Raw genomic sequence first — 19,381 nt, forward strand, 5'->3', positions numbered from 1 at the left:
GAGCGAGGGAAGCTTCATCTGCCGGTTCCCGTCACCTGCCACCGCTCGCATTACTGCCTGAACCGTCTCCCCCTGCTGTCCATGGAGAAACTGTCTTCCATGAAACCAGTCCCCGGTGCCAAAAAGGTTGGGGACCACTGGCTTTAATGACTATTCTACATCCATGTCCTTTATCTCCATGACAGGTTATTTTTACTCTCAAGACCCAGCCCAGATCTGGAGGGTGGCGGAGCGGCTAGAAGTCGGCATGGTTGGCGTTAACGAAGGCTTGATCTCCTCCGTGGAGTGCCCTTTCGGTGGGGTGAAGCAGTCTGGCCTTGGGCGAGAGGGCTCCAAGTATGGCATTGACGAGTACCTGGAGCTCAAGTACGTGTGCTTTGGAGGCTTATAGGATTCCTTAGTTCTTTAAAAAATAAGAAAGGAAGCTTCGCCACATGTATGGGGACATGCCATCCATTATTTTAAATAAGCCCATAGGGTATCTGAATTAGGAATTTTTTTTTTCGGGCCTCTCACTGCTGTGGCCTCTCCCGTTGCGGAGCACAGGCTCCAGACGCGCAGGCTCAGCGGCCATGGCTCACGGGCCCAGCCGCTCCGTGGCACGTGGGATCCCCCTGGACCGGGGCACGAACCTGTGTCCCCTGCATCAGCAGGCGGACTCCCAACCACTGCGCCACCAGGGAAGCCCTGAATTAGGAATTTTTTTAAAGCTCATCCAATCCTCGTAATCTTGAACAGATGCAAATCCTACCCCTCCCCCTACCTGACTAGGGACCAATACATGCCATGCGCCTGAGGCCGCAGACTCCCCGAGAACCAGCGTAGGGTTTATAGAATGAAGCCCTGGACTCCACCACGACCCCATCTGCCTCAGAGCAAAGTGCAGCGTGAGGCCAGCCGGCCCCCGCAGCCCCACGGTCACGGCTGGATCACTGCCTGGGCGCACTAAAGACACTTGCTGGGTATTCCGGGGTGTTGCTGCAGAGGCTGAACCACTCATTTTTTAAGACTTCAGAAATAGCACGGAATTGCCTGTGTTTCTTTGAGACGTGAAGGAACCCCTCTCCCTTTTTCGACCATTTTTTAAATTGAAGTCTCCATTGTCCTAAATTAACTGCTTAAAGGTTTTTTCCTTTCTGTGCTGTTTTCCATGTCATGTTGTTTCCGTTAGGAAATAAGCCTAAGCATAAAGCACAGCAGCTTGGTGGGATGGATGGCCCACGAGTAATGGCCTGGCCTGGCTTTGTCCCCGTGGATGTGACATTCAACCCCTCCCCGCCCCCCGCTGCACCCGCATCCCTCAGGAGAGTGGAGATTCTATACATGCCTTATTTAGCTCCATGGGCTATTGTGAGCCTCAGAGAAAGTGAAAGTGTTTGCCAAAAAGTAAAAATTCAGTGTAAGTGCAGGAGTCGTCATTATTATGAGCAGCACGTCCCAGCCCCGCTTGGGTGTCCAGCAGTGGCTTTGCCAAGGTGAGCGGAGGTTGGTACCCACCTGCCCAGCACCTGAGCCTGAGTGAGGGCTCGTCACCTGCAGCCTGCTGTTTCTGTTCTTACGAAGCGCTGCTCCTTCACCTGCAAAAGAGCAAAAGCACTTTCACGTCAATAATCCCAAAAGGAAAAAGGATTTCCATAATTGCCAATTGGAAGAGGCATGAGGTTTTGCCCTTCAGGCACCTTTTATCCAATAAGAGTTTTTATAGTTCATCATTTAAAACAAAAACAAAAAAACCCTATGACCACTGTTTCCTGTCACTCTGAAAACTCTGATTAAATACACACTAGGCTTTTCTGTATCATGTCTCCGTCTGTCCTGATATACAAGGAAAAGGAATAAAAGCTGTTCCTGGTGGAATAGACAAGGATGAAGCACCTCCTTTTCCACTCTCTCTGTGTGCACACTCCACTGACATTCTGTGGATATTTTGGGGAGCAGAAGGAAAACATGAATGAAAGTAGTGCTAGAGGCAGTCACTCCTGGACCCAGCTGGGATGTAAGTGTCCCTCACTGAGCCATGGGGAGCTGAATAGCTAAAGGTCTGAGATGTCCCTGTGCACAAAAGTACCATGGCTAGGGCTTCCCTGGTGGCGCAGTGGTTGGGAGTCCGCCTGCCGATGCAGGGGACGCGGGTTCGTGCCTGGTCCGTGAGGATCCCGCGTGCCGCGGAGCGGCTGGGCCCGTGGGCCATGGCCGCCGAGCTTGCGCGTCCGGAGCCTGTGCTCCGCAACGGGAGAGTCCGCGGCAGTGAGAGGCCCGCGTACCGAAAAAAACAGAAAAAAAAAAGTACCATGGCTAGTCTTGGAGCTGCCTTGTGTTTGCCCTGGGTTACATCTGCCATCTCCCCTAAGGTCCAATAAGGAATGAGCTGAAATCCACCTCCTGGTAACATGCATCGCTCAGACCCTGTCCAGAATCACGTACGCATCATATTGACAGTGAGTTTCTACTTTTTAGTTTTAGGGTTGTTTTATGTAACACCCTAATTACTTAATATTTAGGTGTGTCCATCTGGTTGCTATTAACAATAAAAATGCTCTAACACTCGTTTTTAGAAGTCTGGAATACTGGTGCTTGAAATGTTTGGAGGAATACATTCAAATACATTTGTAACTTTGTAAATCAGTGAATGTCTTGGCTGGGTGGCAATTTTGAGTTTTCTAGTGTATCTGGCTCACCAGGTACATAAATTGAGGGCCAGACACTCATTCCAATATCTTTGATTAATTCTGGAATTAAAATAATTTGAAAAGGAAGTAGCTTACTGTTAGTAAAATTGTTCTGGGTTGTGGGGAAAACAGAGAAGTATTTTTAAATGAACATTTTGGGGGCTGTTTTTCAATAAGGTAACCATATGTGATGGATTTTTTTTTAATGTATGTTATAATATGAAATAGAAAAGGACCATTAAACCAGGGGTTGGCTCACAGCCCAAATCTGGCCTGCCGTCTGCTTTTGTACAACCCAGAGCTAAGTATGGTTTTTATATTCCCAAAGGAGTGGTTGGGGAAAAAAAATCAAAAGAATGGTATTGCATGACACGTGAAAATTTTGTGAAATTCAGATTTCAGTGTCCAGAAATAAAATTTTATTGGAACCCAGCCACATCCATTCATTTACCATATGATCTATGGCTACTTTCTTGGCAAAGCTGAGTATCTGCAGCACAGACAGTATTGCCCACAAAGCCTAAAGTATTTACTCTTTGGCTTTTTACAGAAATAATTTGCCAACCCCTGATCTAAACCTAGAGGGAGATATTGACCTTCCCCCGTTTATGAGGCATTATATCATTTTATTGAACACCTACTGTGTAAAAAATACTTTTCTGGGCCTTGCTCCAGTGAATTCTCACCAAGAACTTCCCAGCAATTATCACATAACTCATATGAAATTACCCAGAGAATGGGAGTCTATTGGCCTTGAAAAAAAACACTTCTCAATTTACTTTCCCCAGCTATGCAGGGATTCTCATTTAAAAAGCTCCTCTGTACCTATTATCTTTATGCATTTGAGTAGCTTTTAAATACAATTTTATGTCAAGCGCTGGTTCATCTACCTTTATTTTTATGTAAAGACTCAGTGAAAGTAAAGATCAGAAGCACAATGCAAATAACTCTATTTTATTGTAAACTTGTATCATTAACTTTAAACTGTGCCACATGACTGCCTTCTCAGAAGGCTGGAGCCCAGGGTTTTAACTGTTCACGAGCAGCTATGGTAGATAGCATTTTACTTGAATGATATTTATGCTGTGATTTTTTTTGTGCTGTATTTTATGGGATAAAACTTGGGAATAAGTGTAGTTGTAAGTGTGGAAATATTTTGTTTTTTAAACATGCACAATTCATTTTTCCAGTTTTTGATAATTGTATGTGTGTGTCAATGTCTTGTCAGCAGAGTTGTGCGTGTGTAACTAATAAAGGTTGAATTAACAGAATTTCCTCTTTTTATGTCAAGGTTTCTGGTTTGTGGGTTTTTTTCTTGCCAGTTCATCATTTGAGTTTACTTTGGAGATTATTAGACCAGTTTGGATATGTATGCCACCCCAAAATATGACTGTAGGAGTTCAGGACATGCCAGCCCAAAAGATGCCACTTTGGCACAGGTTTTTTGTGAGCTGAAGGCAATTAAGAAGCAGATACAAGAAAAGCCCTCTCTCTTCCCTTCCCCCTCCATTTGCCTAAAAGCAGGATACAGATTTATAAAGTTGCTCCCCTCCCCGCATCAGGAGGGAAGGACAAAGGTTAATTCCCAGAGACAACTTCAGGCCCAATCAGCCTGGAATCTAAATAACAAATTTTACTAATTAGCTTTTATCTCCGCCCTTGAAAGCCTACAGCTGCTTTCCTCTGTCCTGTCATTTCTCCAGAGATTTATTGTTCTTTGTTGAAATGCTCTGTCAGCTGAAGTTTTAAGCCACCTCTTCGAGTTACTCATTTCTCCCTGAGTGTGTCCCATGTTTACATGAGATATACATGTTAATAAACTTCTGTTCGTCTTTCTCTTGTGAATCTTTCATTGCAGTGGTCTCAGGCAAGAACTCAGAAAGTAGAGGGAAAATTATTTTTCCTCTCCTACATGTGTAAATGGTGCTCCCTTGACTAGTGTGTGAATCTCTTGGGCAGGGAACCTGCCTGTGAAATTTGGTACCCTAGCACCTTCCTACAGGACGGCCTGTAACAGGGAAGAACATTTTACATTCTATTACAAGTTCATCACTAAAGGGATGTTGCCTATAAGCTTAAACTACACATAACAGCCCATCTCTGGGAACCGTGCTTCCCAGGTAATGAGCATTAAGCTAAAATACCTTTGTTTAGGTCACAGGAAACATCCTGACCAGGCCCACCTGTGAATGACTGCAAGGAGGAAGAAATTAACATATCCCCTACAGAGGCCGACCCGAAGCAGGAAATGTTTGACTTTACTCCCTCCCCTTTTAGTATGAAAGAAACCTGCATTCTAACTCAGGCAAGATGGTTCTTTGGGGTATGTTCTTCTCCGTTTGCTGGCTTTCCGAATAAAGTCGTTATTCCTTGTCTCTTGATTATTGGCCTGTTGTGCAGTGAGCAGTACAAGCTTAGACTTGGTAACAGGCCTGTCGTATGATTCGCCTCATTAAATGTTTGCTGAACTAAGTTGAGAATTTACCTGGTTTGCAGGTGTGGTTGCCTAAGAAAGGAGGAGCCTCCAGCTTTCTCAAATACACCAGCTTCACTCCTCTACGTGTGCCATTGTTATCCATTATGTACTTTTTTCAAAGGTTGGGTTTTTTTGGATACAGAAATGTATGAGGAAGACATTTCTGAAACCCTACCTTTCAGATATAATCACTGTTAATTATTTAAACAGCATATCTTACATTTTCATCCAGTGTTCATTTATATTCTAAGAAATTTCACGTGGCCTCATTGAATCCAAATTGTATCAGTAGGCCTTGAACAAAGGTAAGGTTTTCTCTGGAAGAATACACATCTCCCTTTGTCATTCCATTTATTGCATGCATTTCTCTTAACCTGCTTTTGATTTTTAAAATTACTTTGTTACCAGGAGAAACGATCCACTTACCTCTTGTTGACCTGAAACAAACAGACTCCCAGATATTTCTCCAGCAAAGATGGGTTTATTTGGTATCGGCAGAGAATTGCAACACAGTGCCTGCAGCCATAGCGAGCCGCTTGCAAGCCCCTGCCCAGCAAGGGAAGAAGAACACTTTTATCGGGAGGAAAGGGAAGTTGGGAGGCTTATAATGAAAAACTTCATGACTTTTCATTGGCTGAGTCCTTACCAGGAAAGAGAAGTCTTCCTTCTTCCTGTTGGGCTTTACTATCATCACAGGGTGTGAGAGCTCCCCCTTCTGGTCGCCCGACTCTATTTACTTGAAGTTTGTGTTCATTTTTTATACTGTCAATTTGTGGGTTTGTTCAATGCTTGGCCTAGGCGTCTGCTTAGAAGCAAGTGTATTTTCATCTTCCTACTATTTCTAACAGGAAATTTTCACCTGTTACAGCTGCTTTATCTCTGATTTAGCTTGCAACAAATTTAAAAAGCAAATTAGTGTGGTTTTCATTTATCAAGTGTGGGAAAGCTGTCTGGAAAAAGAACAGGTCCTGCATGGTCTGAGTGTTGAAAGGCTACGGGGATATTCTATTTGTGCGCTGTTTATAAATGAGTGGAAATGGATTTGGAAATTGGTGGTCTGTAAATTTACCTATAATCCATCCATTTTATCAGCTAACCAGGAAGGAGTCGCCACAATTCAGACCACAGGCAACACCACTGTCCCGGTGGTTTAGTGGACAAGGATGTGTTTTCAGATGTTCTGTCAGATTATATAAGGCTATGTGCTTTTTCCTGTTGTGCTAAGACTCAGCACTGAAACTCTGGGCTCATCTTCAGGAGAAGAGTAGTAACTCTCACCATGTAGGCTTCAAATAAAGGAAGAGAGGTAGTAACTCTCACCATGTAGGCTTCAAATAAAGGAAGCTTGGCTGTTTGCTAAGCTCATCTCAAAAAGGGAGGCTCTATGGACCACTTAGTAGGAGAAATGATGGTTTTGCCTTTTTAAAAAACTTGTTCCCGACTAATGGAAACGCTTCTAGTGTTTCGCAATTAATCATGAATCTGTATGTTTCCCCTCAAAATCTTTTGACTTTTTATTTTTAAATACAGTTGTCCCTCAGTATCCGTGGGAGATTGGTTCCAGTACCCCCATGGATCCCCAAATCCACCCATGCTCAAGTCCCTGATGTAAAATAGCACTGTACAGTCGGGCCTTCAGATCTGCGGTTCTGCATCTGCGGATACAGAGGGCACAGTGTAATTATAAGTTCACAGGAAGTGGCAAAAGTAATAGATTCCTGTGTACCCTTCACCTAGCTTCCCTCAGAGCTTAACATCTTACGTAACTAACACAATATCAAAATCAGGAAATACATACCGTTCATACGATCCGTATACCAATTTCACCAGTTTTTCCATGCAAGAGTCACACGGATGATGGAGACTAGATTAGGGGATGTAGTTTAAGCACACACACACCTTAATCTAATTTGCACCTCCCCCAACTGCAGGCATTTTCCAGCAGAGGACAGACTACCCATTAATGTCGGAGAAACCAGGGGAATGCACTCTTTGGCAGCCGAATCTAAGCAGGGGAGAGAAGACAGGCAGCACTGAGCACCCTCAGTGCCTCCCCAAATTCTGTCCCCCACGGGGAGGAGGGAGCCGGGGGTGCTACTCTAGGCTCCAGCAAATTTTTTCTGTAAGGGTTCAGATAGTAGATATTTTAGGCTTGAGACACAGTCTGTGTTGAAACTACTCACCTCTATTGTTGTAGCACAAAGGAATGAATGACTGTGCCTGTGTTCCAGTAAGACTTTATTTATGGACACTGACATCTGAATTCCATGTAAGTTTCACGTGTCACAGAATATGATATTTTTTTCAACCATTTGAAAATGTAAAAACCATTCTTAGCTCACCAGCTGCACAAAAACAGGTCGTGGGCCAGCCTGCTGCCTCCTACTCCAGGGAAATCCCTCCACACAGAAGCAGAAAGAATAAGTATTCCCATCCTCCTCAACAACAAGGAGGCATTACAGAGACTACAGACACCTTTGTTCAGATCAGCATATATGTTTAATAGTGTTATATTGGAAATGATACGTTGTCAATACATGGGAAAAAGATAACATTAAAAAAATAAAACCAAGACTTCAGCCGAAGCAGCTAAGAATCTTGTCAGCCTGTGAGCCCTGCCAATGCCCTCTCCCACATTCTCGGGCCCCGCTTTTCTCATCTATCCTGAGCTGCCAGGGAGCTTCATCTTCCCAAGGCCCTTAATGCAAAGTGCACAAGAGAAGAATGTTGGCTGCCATTCCACCTCACGCTCTGCTCCTCCGATAACAAGAGAGGACCCACTTACTGATCACTGGTGTGGTCTTTATTTCTGCTGCACCATAGATTCAAGATCTATCTGTGGTGGAAAGATCAGACCAGCGGGGCTGGAGACAGAAAAGGAGGAGTGACCTGGAGGGGTGGCCCTGGGGGTGATCCAACAGAAGAGATGAGGCAGGCTTCTCTCCCTTTGTCTTTCTTGGTCCTAGGAACAGAACTTCCAAGTGGTCCAAAAGGTCCACCAGAATTTGCCCTCCAACAGTTGGAGGTGGGAGTTCTTTGTGTAGGGGAGGAGGGTGGAAAGCATGGACTTCGCAGCTTACAAAATTTGCATTCGATTCCTACATCCACCACTAATTGGCCGTGACCTTGAGCAAGTTACTTAAACTCTCTGGGCCTTCATTATGTGCAACATGAGAGGAATATCTACTTTTCCAGGATGACCGTAAGGGTCAATGGAGTAGGTAAAATACGTGTATTATGTACACAGCCCTTCACAGATGATCCCTCCCTTCTCCATCACTGTGCTCTCCTGACCTCATGTTTGGGCTGCCATCCTCTGTGCCAGAAATTTCCAGTTGTGCACAAAAATAATGTAACCCTGGCCACCGGGTAGGGCAGATTTTAAGTGTATGAAGCTAAATGTTCATGTAAAAAGCATCACATTTTCCTTCTAACACCATCGATAGTATTGAACTGGCTGGATATACAGAAAGTGTAGACATAGCAGAGAAATTATTTTAAAAATAAAATCACGCTCCTGTGCTTTTTACTTTTTGTTTTTTTGCCACTCCTTATAAAGCAGAATAATTAAAAATAAGACAGTCTCATGAGGATGAATATTAGCAGCAGGAACAAAAGCACCGGAAAGCTTAATTTTTTGCAAGGCCCATGGGAACTGTTTTCTCTATTGTCCTGTCCTGATGATTTCAACCTGACAGTTTCATCACGTTGCTTCTCCACTTAGTCCTAGCAAAGCAATCCTAGTTTTCCCCTCGTGTGAGAGGCTTGTGCAACAGAATATTGCTTAGGTGTGGTCACGCTTGTCTGTGACGGGCCCCACCTCTCATTCTAATCTCTCCACAAAGAACGCCAAGGGCACCACCCAGGCCCCCAGCCTCAGGACCATGGGCGGATGGGGAACAATCATCAGCTAACCAACTTGTCAGGCTACAATTAACTCCAAGTCCTTGCTCTGGGGTGCTGCTCTGGGGTTGGGGATGCTTTAATGTTTTTTTCATATATTTAAAATACGATATTTAGTAGAAAATGGTTTAATATATTTTTAAACATATGAAGTGGATATCTGTGTCAAGTTATTAGGGAAAGTACCTGTAGGGGCCAAGTATCATAAGCACACCATCCTCATTAAGACTGATTGTATTTCAGAGTTTGGGAATACAGTCGGCCCTCCCCCACCCTCCCACATCTGCATCCATGGGGCCCACATCCCTACGGGTCCTGCATCCACGGACACGGAGGCCCGACTGTATATATTACCAAGTTGCTGAGTCTTTATTCCTACTGATAGAGGTCCAAATGCATGGCCTATAGCACATACTCAATAAATGTCTAAGGAATTAATAATCACTTTTCTTGTGTTTCATGTAAACTGGGACTGAGAGAGGCCTCAGTGTGGCTTGTTTTTCTCAGAGAAAGAAAAGGTGAAACATGCTAAAATGCTACCTTCAACCTTCAACCTACAAGTCAGCAAACCCACCTCCCTCTCTGTTGCCTCCAGTCCTCGGAATACAATTCTTATTTAGCTCTCGAACTTCCAAGAGCTGCTCTGTAGAGAGAGTACAGAAATGGCGGTTGGCATAGCGAAAGAGTGAAAACAGGAGATCTGGGCTCTGTATGGGTGTCTCTTCAGCACAGAAAACTTGCTGGACAGAGGACAGCCCATTCCTCAGATAAAGTATCTTTTATATATATATATAAAAATATATATATAGACACACAGCACTCAGACTCCAAGGGTCCTACGACAGAAACCACGCTTGGAAAGTCGTCTTTAAAGGCAGTCACAGCTCCTAAGAGAAATTGGCCCTCTTCACATCATGTTGAACTGATCTTCTGCAAGGGTCTGCAGATAGAAACAGGTTAATCTTTCTCTTAACATAGGAACATAACACTGTGCCAGCTACAAAAACACAAAACTCTTTTAAGTATCTACCTTAGCCTCTTACCCAATCTTTAGTCCCATTAACAAGCATCTCAGTTAAAAGAGCAATGTTTTTGTTTTGGTTTGTGTCTCAAAAACCCCAGAAGACAGGTCTTTTAAAATATGGGGACACACCTCCAGCCCAGTGTGAAAGGATGGGAACACGCTATTCTAACAAGAGTTAGTTTTGTTTTTAACTCCCATTGACTGTCCTGGATTAAAGGATTCCTGTGAGCGTCCTTCCATTTCACAACCTCTCCATTATCTGTCCTTTGAGCAATAGCTGAAGGAAGCTCCGTTTCTGACGGATCCGTTCATGGAAACCTTTGGATTCCCGCGCTCCATCCTGTCTCGGCTGAAGATCGTGTCCTGATCACTGTCAAACTCAGACTCAGACACCATCAAGCTGGAGTTGTGTTCTGTGCTTCGGTGCTTAATACCTAGGGAGAAGCAGACAGATGCATCTTGGGGGGAAGGGCATTTTCCCTCTCAGCTGCCCATCATTCTGGTCCCAGGCACGGAGTCATGCGCTCTGCACATGCAAAACGATCACTCACAACGCAGCAGGCAGTTGGGGTTTCCTAGTGAGTATTAACAGGGGCTTTGGAATCACTGCTGAGCTTGAGCCCAAGCTTTGTCACTCACCAGCTGTGTGGCCCTGGGCAAGGTACCTAACCTCTCTGGGCTTTCAGTCTCCTCATCTATTAAATTAGGAGCTAACAAAGCATCTATTCCACGGGTTTATGGTGAAGGTTAAGTGAACTCGTGCATGTAAAGCTCCCGCTGGCGTTTACCACTTAGTAAGCACTCAATAAATGAAAGCCATTATGATTTTACCACTTGTTCCCATCAAGTATTTTTAGTAGAATATTTGATTGCTGGGAGTTAAAGTAAGAGAAGGGACAGGTATGTGACCCCTGCTCTCAAAGAATTTATAGTGTCTAGCTAAGGATGTAAGACAAAGACGAGATGAGGGTTCATGACAGGCAAGAAAGTTTTAAAAATAAATTTTACATGAATCAAGAAGAGACAAGTGCACACTTAGAAGCTTCAGGGATCGTTCACACAGGATGGGATTTGAAGAGAGTGAAGGGTTTGGACAGGAGGACAGTGGAGGAGCATGGAGTATGCGGAGGCATCCAGAAATATTTGCAGAAAGCAGTCTGGAGCAAATGATTCACGTAGGAAATGCAAAAAAAAAAGAAAAACAAAAAGGCTGGGATCTCATAGAAAAGCACATGAATCCAAGGGAAGCCATGAAGCTTGGATTTTGTCCTACTAGCAAAGGAGTGACACGATTAAAATGTTGTTTTAAGATATTACTAAAACCCAGTGGCAGGACAGAAGGAAGAGAGAGGAGTAGCTGGAGAGCCAGCCACACACACGGAGCAGCGCAGCATGGAGGAAGGGAGCCCAGGCTCTAGAGCAGACGGCCTGTCCCACCTGCCTTTGGCGCCTACTAGCTCTGTTACTTGGGCAAGTTGCTAAACTCTTCTGTGCCTCAGTTTCCCTTTCTGTAAAATGGGGATAATCATAGAGCTGTTGGCAGGATTGGAATTCAGTGGTAAAGTGCATAGAATTGTACCTCCTACATATTAAACATTAAGTACCTGCTAACTATTACTGTTGTTACTATTAGTCCACAGGTGAGATCACAAGGGTCTGAACTAGGGGTGGTGGTGAGAACGATGAGGAAAGAGGGCAAGAGATTAGGCAAGATGGAGTGGCTGGAATGGGGACAAGGCATCCTGGACCAAGCACCAGTGTCTGAGCTTTAGAGCCTGGTAATGAGGAACACAGGGGGGCTGTGAGTAGAAACAGGACTGCCAGAAGGGGGAGTGTATTTCGGGAGGCAGGTGGGTGAGACAATGCACCCAAAAGCACTTTGAGCTCTTAGGTACAAAGTCTCTTTATAACACCCCTGATATTAGTTATGTAATACAGACGGTGAACACGTGATAAATGCACGCTATCATGTGGACTTCCTGAGAAGCTTCCCCTGCCAAAGGCCCGAACCACGTTCTCCATACACGCTCCGTCATTCTGGCCTCTATGTTCCTACAGGGCCTCATCCGGCTTCTGTAGGGCTCTGACTCTGGTGTAATTATCCTCCCCTGGGCTCTGAGCACCCCAAGGCAGGCCCTATGCTTCATTCTCCTCCCCATCTCCAGGGCCTAACTCAGGGTCTGTGCAGATACATGACATTTACATGGGTAAATGTACATGGGTAAAAATACATGACAGATACATGGGTAGATACATGACATTTGCCGTGGACAACGTTCTGCATCTCACCACTTCGAAAGTGATTACAGCCCTCTGTAAGAATCAATTTAGTCATCAATCCAGAATTATGACAAGTCCATAGAATCAGTGCTAAGCAGCCTCAGGGGGCCAGAGAAGGTCCTTTTAGTCTCCAAGAGTTAATAAGTGAGAATCAGAGAGTTAACTGAGGTGGTCAAGAGGTAGTTCTCAGCATGGGGATCAATACATGCTGTGAACAAAGTCAGTTGTTTGTAAAAGCTTTTGTGTCCATCTATACACATGGCTGATTAACTAATGCAGACACTGAAAAATATTTGGTTTTGAAGTCCAAATGTTATTTTGCGGCATTTTGTGTGTGGCAGACCTAAAAGGAACAGCATTCAGAGATGAGCCAGGGTGAAACAGCATCACAGGCCCCACCCTCCAACCATGAGTAGAGAAAAGCCAGGCACTGGGGACACCTGTTTGAAAAGCAGTCTTATTCCTGGGGTCATTTGGTTTGACCAATAATAGGCATTTCCTATCCCTCACCCATTCATGCCTCAAAGCACTTTGCCAAGATTTCATTACGTGTATAATACAACTATCGCCTCCCAGGTAGCATATCCCCGGGATTGAAGTAGGTTGATTTTCTTCACAGACTCCCAGTCTCGCTCTTCCTCCCTAGTTAAAGCGCCCACTCCAGCCTGCTGTTCTCCCTTCACCTACGGTGACACTCAGACACCTGGATCAAATAATGGAAAGGCACCAGGAAATCATCTTGGAGGCTGCCTTACCATATTTGGGCCTCAGCTCCATTCTTTCCTGGTCATCCATGTTATCCAGGATTGTGTACTTTGTTTTTTTCCTTATTTTAGTCCTTTTTCGTCTGAAAAGAACAAAGAAAAGGTCAACCCAGATTCTCAGAAAGGGTAACTAGGATCCAGGATTTCAAACACGTGGAGGACGCCAAAGGAAATGTTTTGCCTTTCGAATTTATTACATTGTTAATTGGCATCTGTTATTAAGGATATGCATACACAGCCAGATCTGCGTTTGGTGAGTCTGAGGTACATCACGCATCTTGAAGAAACACAGGTCAGAGTAAGAAGGGTCACACTGCTACCACCCTCCTAACTGCAGGCTCTCACCCAGTCCTCAGGCTGAGGTGCCAGGGACCCTTCCAGAAACTCTCAATACCTGTGTGTTGGCCTAGCAAGCTTTTCTCCATGAGTCATTCCTTCCTCATAAAAACCTGGATTAGCAAGTTTTCCCCTCAACCTATACTATCCTGAGATGTCCAGAGATGCAGGAATGAAAAGATGATGTAACTGGCAGTCATAAAAAAAACCCAACAGAAATTATAATAAATTCCCCCAAGGGAATAAGCAATAACTCAGTCAGCACATAAAAACAACTGGGCTGATCCCATGGAGCCCATCCTATGCTTCAGGGGATAATCTGAAAATACTCATCAACACCATGGTTAAGATATGTGGAGAACAAACAAAGGCAGTTTTCTGATAGCTTGGTGATTAACAGCATGGGCCTCTCACCCTGGGTTTACTATGGGGTGACTTTGAGATCATTTTTTGTTACCTCTGTGATTCCATGTTCCCACCTGTAAAATGGGAGTAAGAATAGTCCCTTTCTCATATGGTTGATAGGAGGTCTAAATAAGATAATACACAGAAAGCACTTAGAACCATTCATCACAATGGCAAATACTTAATAAATGCTCACAGTCAATCACTCTCATCGTCATCATGCTCATCTACTTGATACAAATGTCACAAAGCTGCAGAATTTTTAAAGCCAAGCACAGCAGGGTGACCATGATCCCAGAGGGTTCTGGGAAAACTTAATGGGATGGAGGCCTCTAAGTGCCTGTGCTCTCTTTCACCAGTCCTACCTTTGGGAAAATAACCACAAATAAAACTAAAAAAATTGATAAGTGATCTCTGAAAAATAACTATTATTTTGGTATAACCATTATTTCTTTTTATCATTTCTTCTTTGGAGAGCATTTATAGAGTTCCATATAGGAAAGTGGACCCAATGCTGTCTTCTAAGGACTTGAGTAATCACTGTTCCTACAAATCTCCTTATAGAGGGTCAAGCATGGGGTTATGGAAGGTTCGGACAATTAGGCATCTCTGGGGCTTCTCAGCGGTCAGCTCCATGGGAAAAAAGAAGAAGGAAAAATCTAAAGCAAAACCTCTCTTTGGTGACAGTATTCAGTTCGCTTAAAGTTTGACATTTATGAAATAGAATTCAGGTAGATTAGACTGTTGCTTCACATACGTAAAATCATATAAATCTAGCATGTAGGTCAGTCTACTTCTACAACTCCTTTCTCTACCGAGGGTGGATCAGTCAGGCCACTTAGGTACCGTTCTAGTGAACATAATGCGAGACTGATAGAAAAGAGCATTAGATTTGATACAGAATCACTGAATCTTCTAGAAAATATGAGAGCTGCGATGAAAAAAAGCTGTCTCTAGTATTATTCTATTTAACTAGGCACATGAGCTTCGTGGGGGAGAATGCATTATAAAGTACTTTTAAAGTCAAGTTTCTCTTCATAAAAAGAGTGACTCAAACAGTCCAGCAGCTTCACAAACCCGAGCAAAAGCCGCTAGAACTGTCATATCACCTTCAATGTTGCGTCTTTATTTCAAAGACATAAGTAAGCGTGCCAGGTACCTCTTGCAGCAGCAGATACAAAGCCAAGTTAAACCCCCTGTTAGCACGACAAGAGTTAGAGCCAATGTTGTCACATAGAACACACTCCACTCTGAAAAACAAGAAAACCAGAGTGGACATGTTACACACCATTTGCAAAACAGCTTTATTTCAATGACTCACAGTGAATATTTCTGAGTCCTTACAAGCAAAGCCATCTGTGGTGCTGCTACCACCTCGCCAGGCTGGTCGAGAGCCTAAGCAAGGTGAAATACAAATAAATCAAGAACAACTTAAAACCACCCGACTTTCATCCAACTGGTTCAGGGACCTCATGGAGCACATATTTCCCACTGACCTGAGAACAGAATAATCTGAAAAAAATAAATTCATCAGTTAAAAAGTAAGGCCTCTTAAACACCCATGAAAGTCACACCAAAATATTCATTCCATGGGCTTCCCTGGTGGCGCAGTGGTTGAGAGTCCGCCTGCCGATGCAGGGGACATGGGTTCGTGCCCCGGTCCGGGAAGATCCCACATGCCGCGGAGCGGCTGGGCCCGTGAGCCATGGCCACTGAGCCTGCGCGTCCGGAGCCTGTGCTCCGCAACGGGAGAGGCCACAGCAGTGAGAGGCCCGCGTACCGCAAAACAAACAAACAAACAAATATATATTCATTCCAGAATCACAGAACCTCAAAACTAGTTCTGGCCTGGTTTGAATAAAGCAAATAAAGTATTTGTATGGTCGCCTATGACATGAAGATGCGTTTCACAGAGCCAGACAGCCACTCAGAAGCTACCTGAACTTCACTTCCCCCACATCCTTGTGGAAATCCAGGGTAAAAAGTTCTGCACCAGCAACTCAGGAAGAGAGAAACCAATGGAGCAAAAACAGAAGGTTTACCTCTATTAAATGTTGTATATGCTCCTTGGAATAACAATCCAAGGGCTGGCTATTTTCAAATTTTTATGTAGTAGAGTGGGAACATAATTTGGCAGTCAGCTCATCCTAATTTTTTGGCCAATTATGTCCATCTACATCCCCAAGAAAACAAAATTACTCTTAGGAATAGACTGGCATTGAAATACAGTTCCCTCCTCAGAAGAGACTTAAGGGCACCAGCTTGGCCAGCTGAGGCAGTGGTTCCAAGTTTTGCTGCCTGCTTGGAAGGCAGGAAGAATGGGCCAATTTTCTTGTTCATCTGATTCCAGCCAGGTCCACACCAGGGACCACTTCACCAGAAGGTCACACTCAGCTCAAGACAAGGCAGGTGCAACGTGGAAATGGGGACCATGTAGCCCAAAGCAGCCTTCTCGGCAATGCCGGCGATGGTTAGCCAAATCTGCTCTCCAAGGTGAATCTCCTCATCGGGAAGTTTTACGAAAAGCCTTAAACACACCCCCAAGGTAAACTGTGGGAGGATCTTAACCCATCACCACGTGAGCTCGTTCGCTTGGCTTCGGGTGAGAAAAGGGTTGAGTTTACAGCTGCAAAGCTAGGCAGATCTTTCTGACAGTTCAGAATGATTTGTCTGAAGGCTCCTCACCCAAAGCCACCACACCAGGACTCACCACAGTTGCTTTCCCCATCCTGGATATAACGCTGGATCAGGTTCTCCATCCACAGCTGAGAGCAAATGCAGCGCTTTGTGATGGGGTCACAGTGACCATGGCCAGAACACTTCAGGAGGCACCCTGCAAGGAGGCGAGTGGGGCAGAGGTCACCATGGAGAAAAGGGGCTCCCTGGCTTCAGCTGCGTCTTTTCATAGCATAGACCCTGAACAGAGGCATCTCGTTGAATCAAGAGACTCTTACGCTATGAACAGGGGTCCCGGGGAAAGTCTCTCGAATCGACAATCTCATCTGGAAGCAAATGGCAGAAATATGCCAACACCTGAACTGTGAAACAAAAGCCTTAATCATGTAGCAGAAACGTAGCATCCTTTGGCTTAAGAAAGAGAAATTCTAAGAATTTATCCAGTGAAAACGACTGGGGATGTGCACAAAAACTTATCTACACTGCAGCATTATTTAAAATCAACCTGACGGTCTGTGAGTAGAGGATTGGTTGTATAAGTTGTGGAACATATCTAGGATGGAGTACTGTGAGGTCATGAATATGTTATTGAGGGATGAATTTTAAAAGATTTGAGAAAATGGTCATAATATGATTTGAAGTTAAATACCAGATTAAAAAATTATATATCAAATTATCCTGATTGTATTAACGTGTTTCTAGAGATGGGGGAACTGGAAAGAAAAACATCAAAATATTAACAAAAGTTATCTTTGGATGGTGGGAATTCTAGACTCTAGAATCTAAAGGATTATTCTAATTTTTTTTGTCTTCTTGGATATTCCAAATTTCCTACAATAAATAAATACTACTTTTGTAGCTAGAAAAAAAGGAGTTCTTAAAAAATTAATTTACTCCATATTACAAAGAAAGTCAATTGTGGATAGGTATACATCTGAAACAAATTAAATTTTACTCCCCAAATGGTATCAGTCCCCAGTGTTTATTGAAATGACCTGGGATAAAGACCACATTTCCATCCACACATATGAATGAGTTTGGTGCCAGGAAGAGGCATCAGGCAAGCCACTAAGAAAAGAGGTACCACTGGAAGGCACTTAAAAGCTATCTTAGGGCTTCCCTGGTGGCGCAGTGGTTGAGAGTCTGCCTGCCGATGCAGGGGACACGGGTTCGTGCCCCAGTCCGGGAAGATCCCACATGCTGTGGAGCGGCTGGGCCTGTGAGCCATGGCCGCTGAGCCTGCGCGTCCGGAGCCTGTGCTCCGCAATGGGAGAGGCCACAGCAGTGAGAGGCCCACGTACCGCCAAAAAAAAAAAAAAAAAAGCTATCTTAAATTTCCAAGAGTCTACATAACACCATGTTCACAACCTAAGGCATGATGTCCCAGGTCAATAAATTATATAAACATGGCTTTTCCAACCAATAACACGTATCTGTCTTTTAATACTGTTCTGATCATCTAAGTATGAAATCTCTGACCATGACCAGTATGAAAGAGTATGGTTTTAAAAACAGACCATAACTGTTGTTTGTCTCCAGTTTCCCTCAAAGACAAAGCATGGTTGGCAAATGTATGTTGCAGGAAACCAGCTGGAGACATAAATGCAAAACAAATCTCTGGATGCTAAAGCAAAGATGTCCACATGTCCTCTTTCTGTGCCAGTAAAACATAGCCACGATCAGCAAATCTGATTCTTTTAGAATATTCCCATAGGGGTTGACATGGAGAAATTGGAAAGATAATGAAATATTGAACTTCATTCCTACTTAAGTCAAAAAAGACCATGAGGGCTTTCCTGGTGGTGCAGTGGTTGAGAGTCCGCCTACCGATGCAGGGGACACGGGTTCATGCCCCGGTCCGGGAAGATCCCACATGCCGCGGAGCGGCTGGGCCCGTGAGCCATGGGCGCTGAGCCTGCGCGTCCGGAGCCTGTGCTCCGCAGCGGGAGAGGCCACAACAGTGAGAGGCCCGCATACCGCCAAAAAAAAAAAAAAAAAAAACAGACTATGAGACCTGGCTACTGTCCCACCATATAGGAACCAAATCATATTTCACCTTCTCCGAAAAATCTTTTCCTTTAACCTGGATAATTATGTTTCTATAAGACTCCCATTGCATTTAATTGGATGGGATGTCTAGTCCAGTGGAATCCAATTCTGAATATACAACAATTAGGTATTTACATTACTTGAACTTTAAAACTAAAAATAAAAAAGAATATTTCTGATGGGGACATACCTGCTGTGTCAATCCTCAAGACTTTGAAAAGCAAGAAATCAGCCTTTTCCTTTGAGAGCCGCCTGTGCAGATTTCGGGCCACTTCCGCAGCTTTGAGGACCTTGAAAGGTGGCCCAGTCTGTACATAAAACACAATCACGGTGCTGCAGAGGAGACAGAGAGAGAGGCCAGCCACACGGTTATGCAGTGACCAATGTGACACATCCACTCCAGCCATCTGACCTGTGGGGCTGAGAAGACAGACGGCCACAGCTCTGCCACTTGGCAAGGACATAGGGGTGTATTCTGAGAGTCAAGGGATTGATCGGTTTCTATTCACAAATAAAGGCTCTTTGGTCCCAGAGTTCAGCTGATAGACCTTTGGATAAAAGGAGCAATGTACGTGTGTGTGCAAACAGACATAATCACACACAGAATAAGAACTTTCAGACACATCTTCATTTTTACCTTTTTGTTGAGATATAATACACTTACAATAAAAAGCCACCTTTTTTTTTTTTTTTTTTTTGGCGGTGCTGTGCAGCTTGCAGGATCTCAGTTCCCAGACCAGTGATTGAACCTGGGGCCAAGGCAGTGAAAGCCCAGAATCCTAACCACTAGGCCACCAGG

General features: G+C 44.2%; 2 protein-coding genes across 3 annotated transcripts in view; one reads left to right on the forward strand and one right to left on the reverse strand.

The window, feature by feature from the left end:
* ALDH5A1 (aldehyde dehydrogenase 5 family member A1) overlaps positions 1 to 5,528 on the forward strand; it is a 31,717-nt gene extending 26,189 nt beyond the window's left edge. The window contains exons 10-11 of one of the 2 annotated variants that reach the window (XM_027128506.1): positions 186 to 366; positions 4,824 to 5,528. In XM_027128506.1, the coding sequence (XP_026984307.1) occupies positions 186 to 366; positions 4,824 to 4,842 (200 nt within the window). In that variant the 3' untranslated portion in view covers positions 4,843 to 5,528. Of the gene's footprint in view, positions 1 to 185; positions 553 to 4,823 lie in introns of those variants that run through there. The other variant, XM_027128505.1, reaches the window with a different exon arrangement.
* Positions 5,529 to 7,163: 1,635 nt separating this feature from the next.
* The window catches only part of KIAA0319 (KIAA0319 ortholog), a 78,282-nt gene continuing 66,064 nt past the window's right edge, over positions 7,164 to 19,381 (reverse strand). Inside the window, exons 18-21 of the mRNA XM_027128509.1 lie at positions 16,568 to 16,690; positions 15,017 to 15,107; positions 13,108 to 13,199; positions 7,164 to 10,506 (exon numbers count right to left, since the gene is read on the reverse strand). Of these exons, the coding sequence (XP_026984310.1) occupies positions 10,328 to 10,506; positions 13,108 to 13,199; positions 15,017 to 15,107; positions 16,568 to 16,690 (485 nt within the window). The 3' untranslated portion in view covers positions 7,164 to 10,327. The remainder of the gene's footprint in view (positions 10,507 to 13,107; positions 13,200 to 15,016; positions 15,108 to 16,567; positions 16,691 to 19,381) is intronic.

This window comes from Aethalodelphis obliquidens, unplaced genomic scaffold, assembly GCF_003676395.1.
Source record: "Aethalodelphis obliquidens isolate GAN/ISIS:26980383/991018 unplaced genomic scaffold, ASM367639v1 scaffold34, whole genome shotgun sequence".
Classification (NCBI taxonomy): Eukaryota; Metazoa; Chordata; class Mammalia; order Artiodactyla; family Delphinidae; genus Aethalodelphis; species Aethalodelphis obliquidens.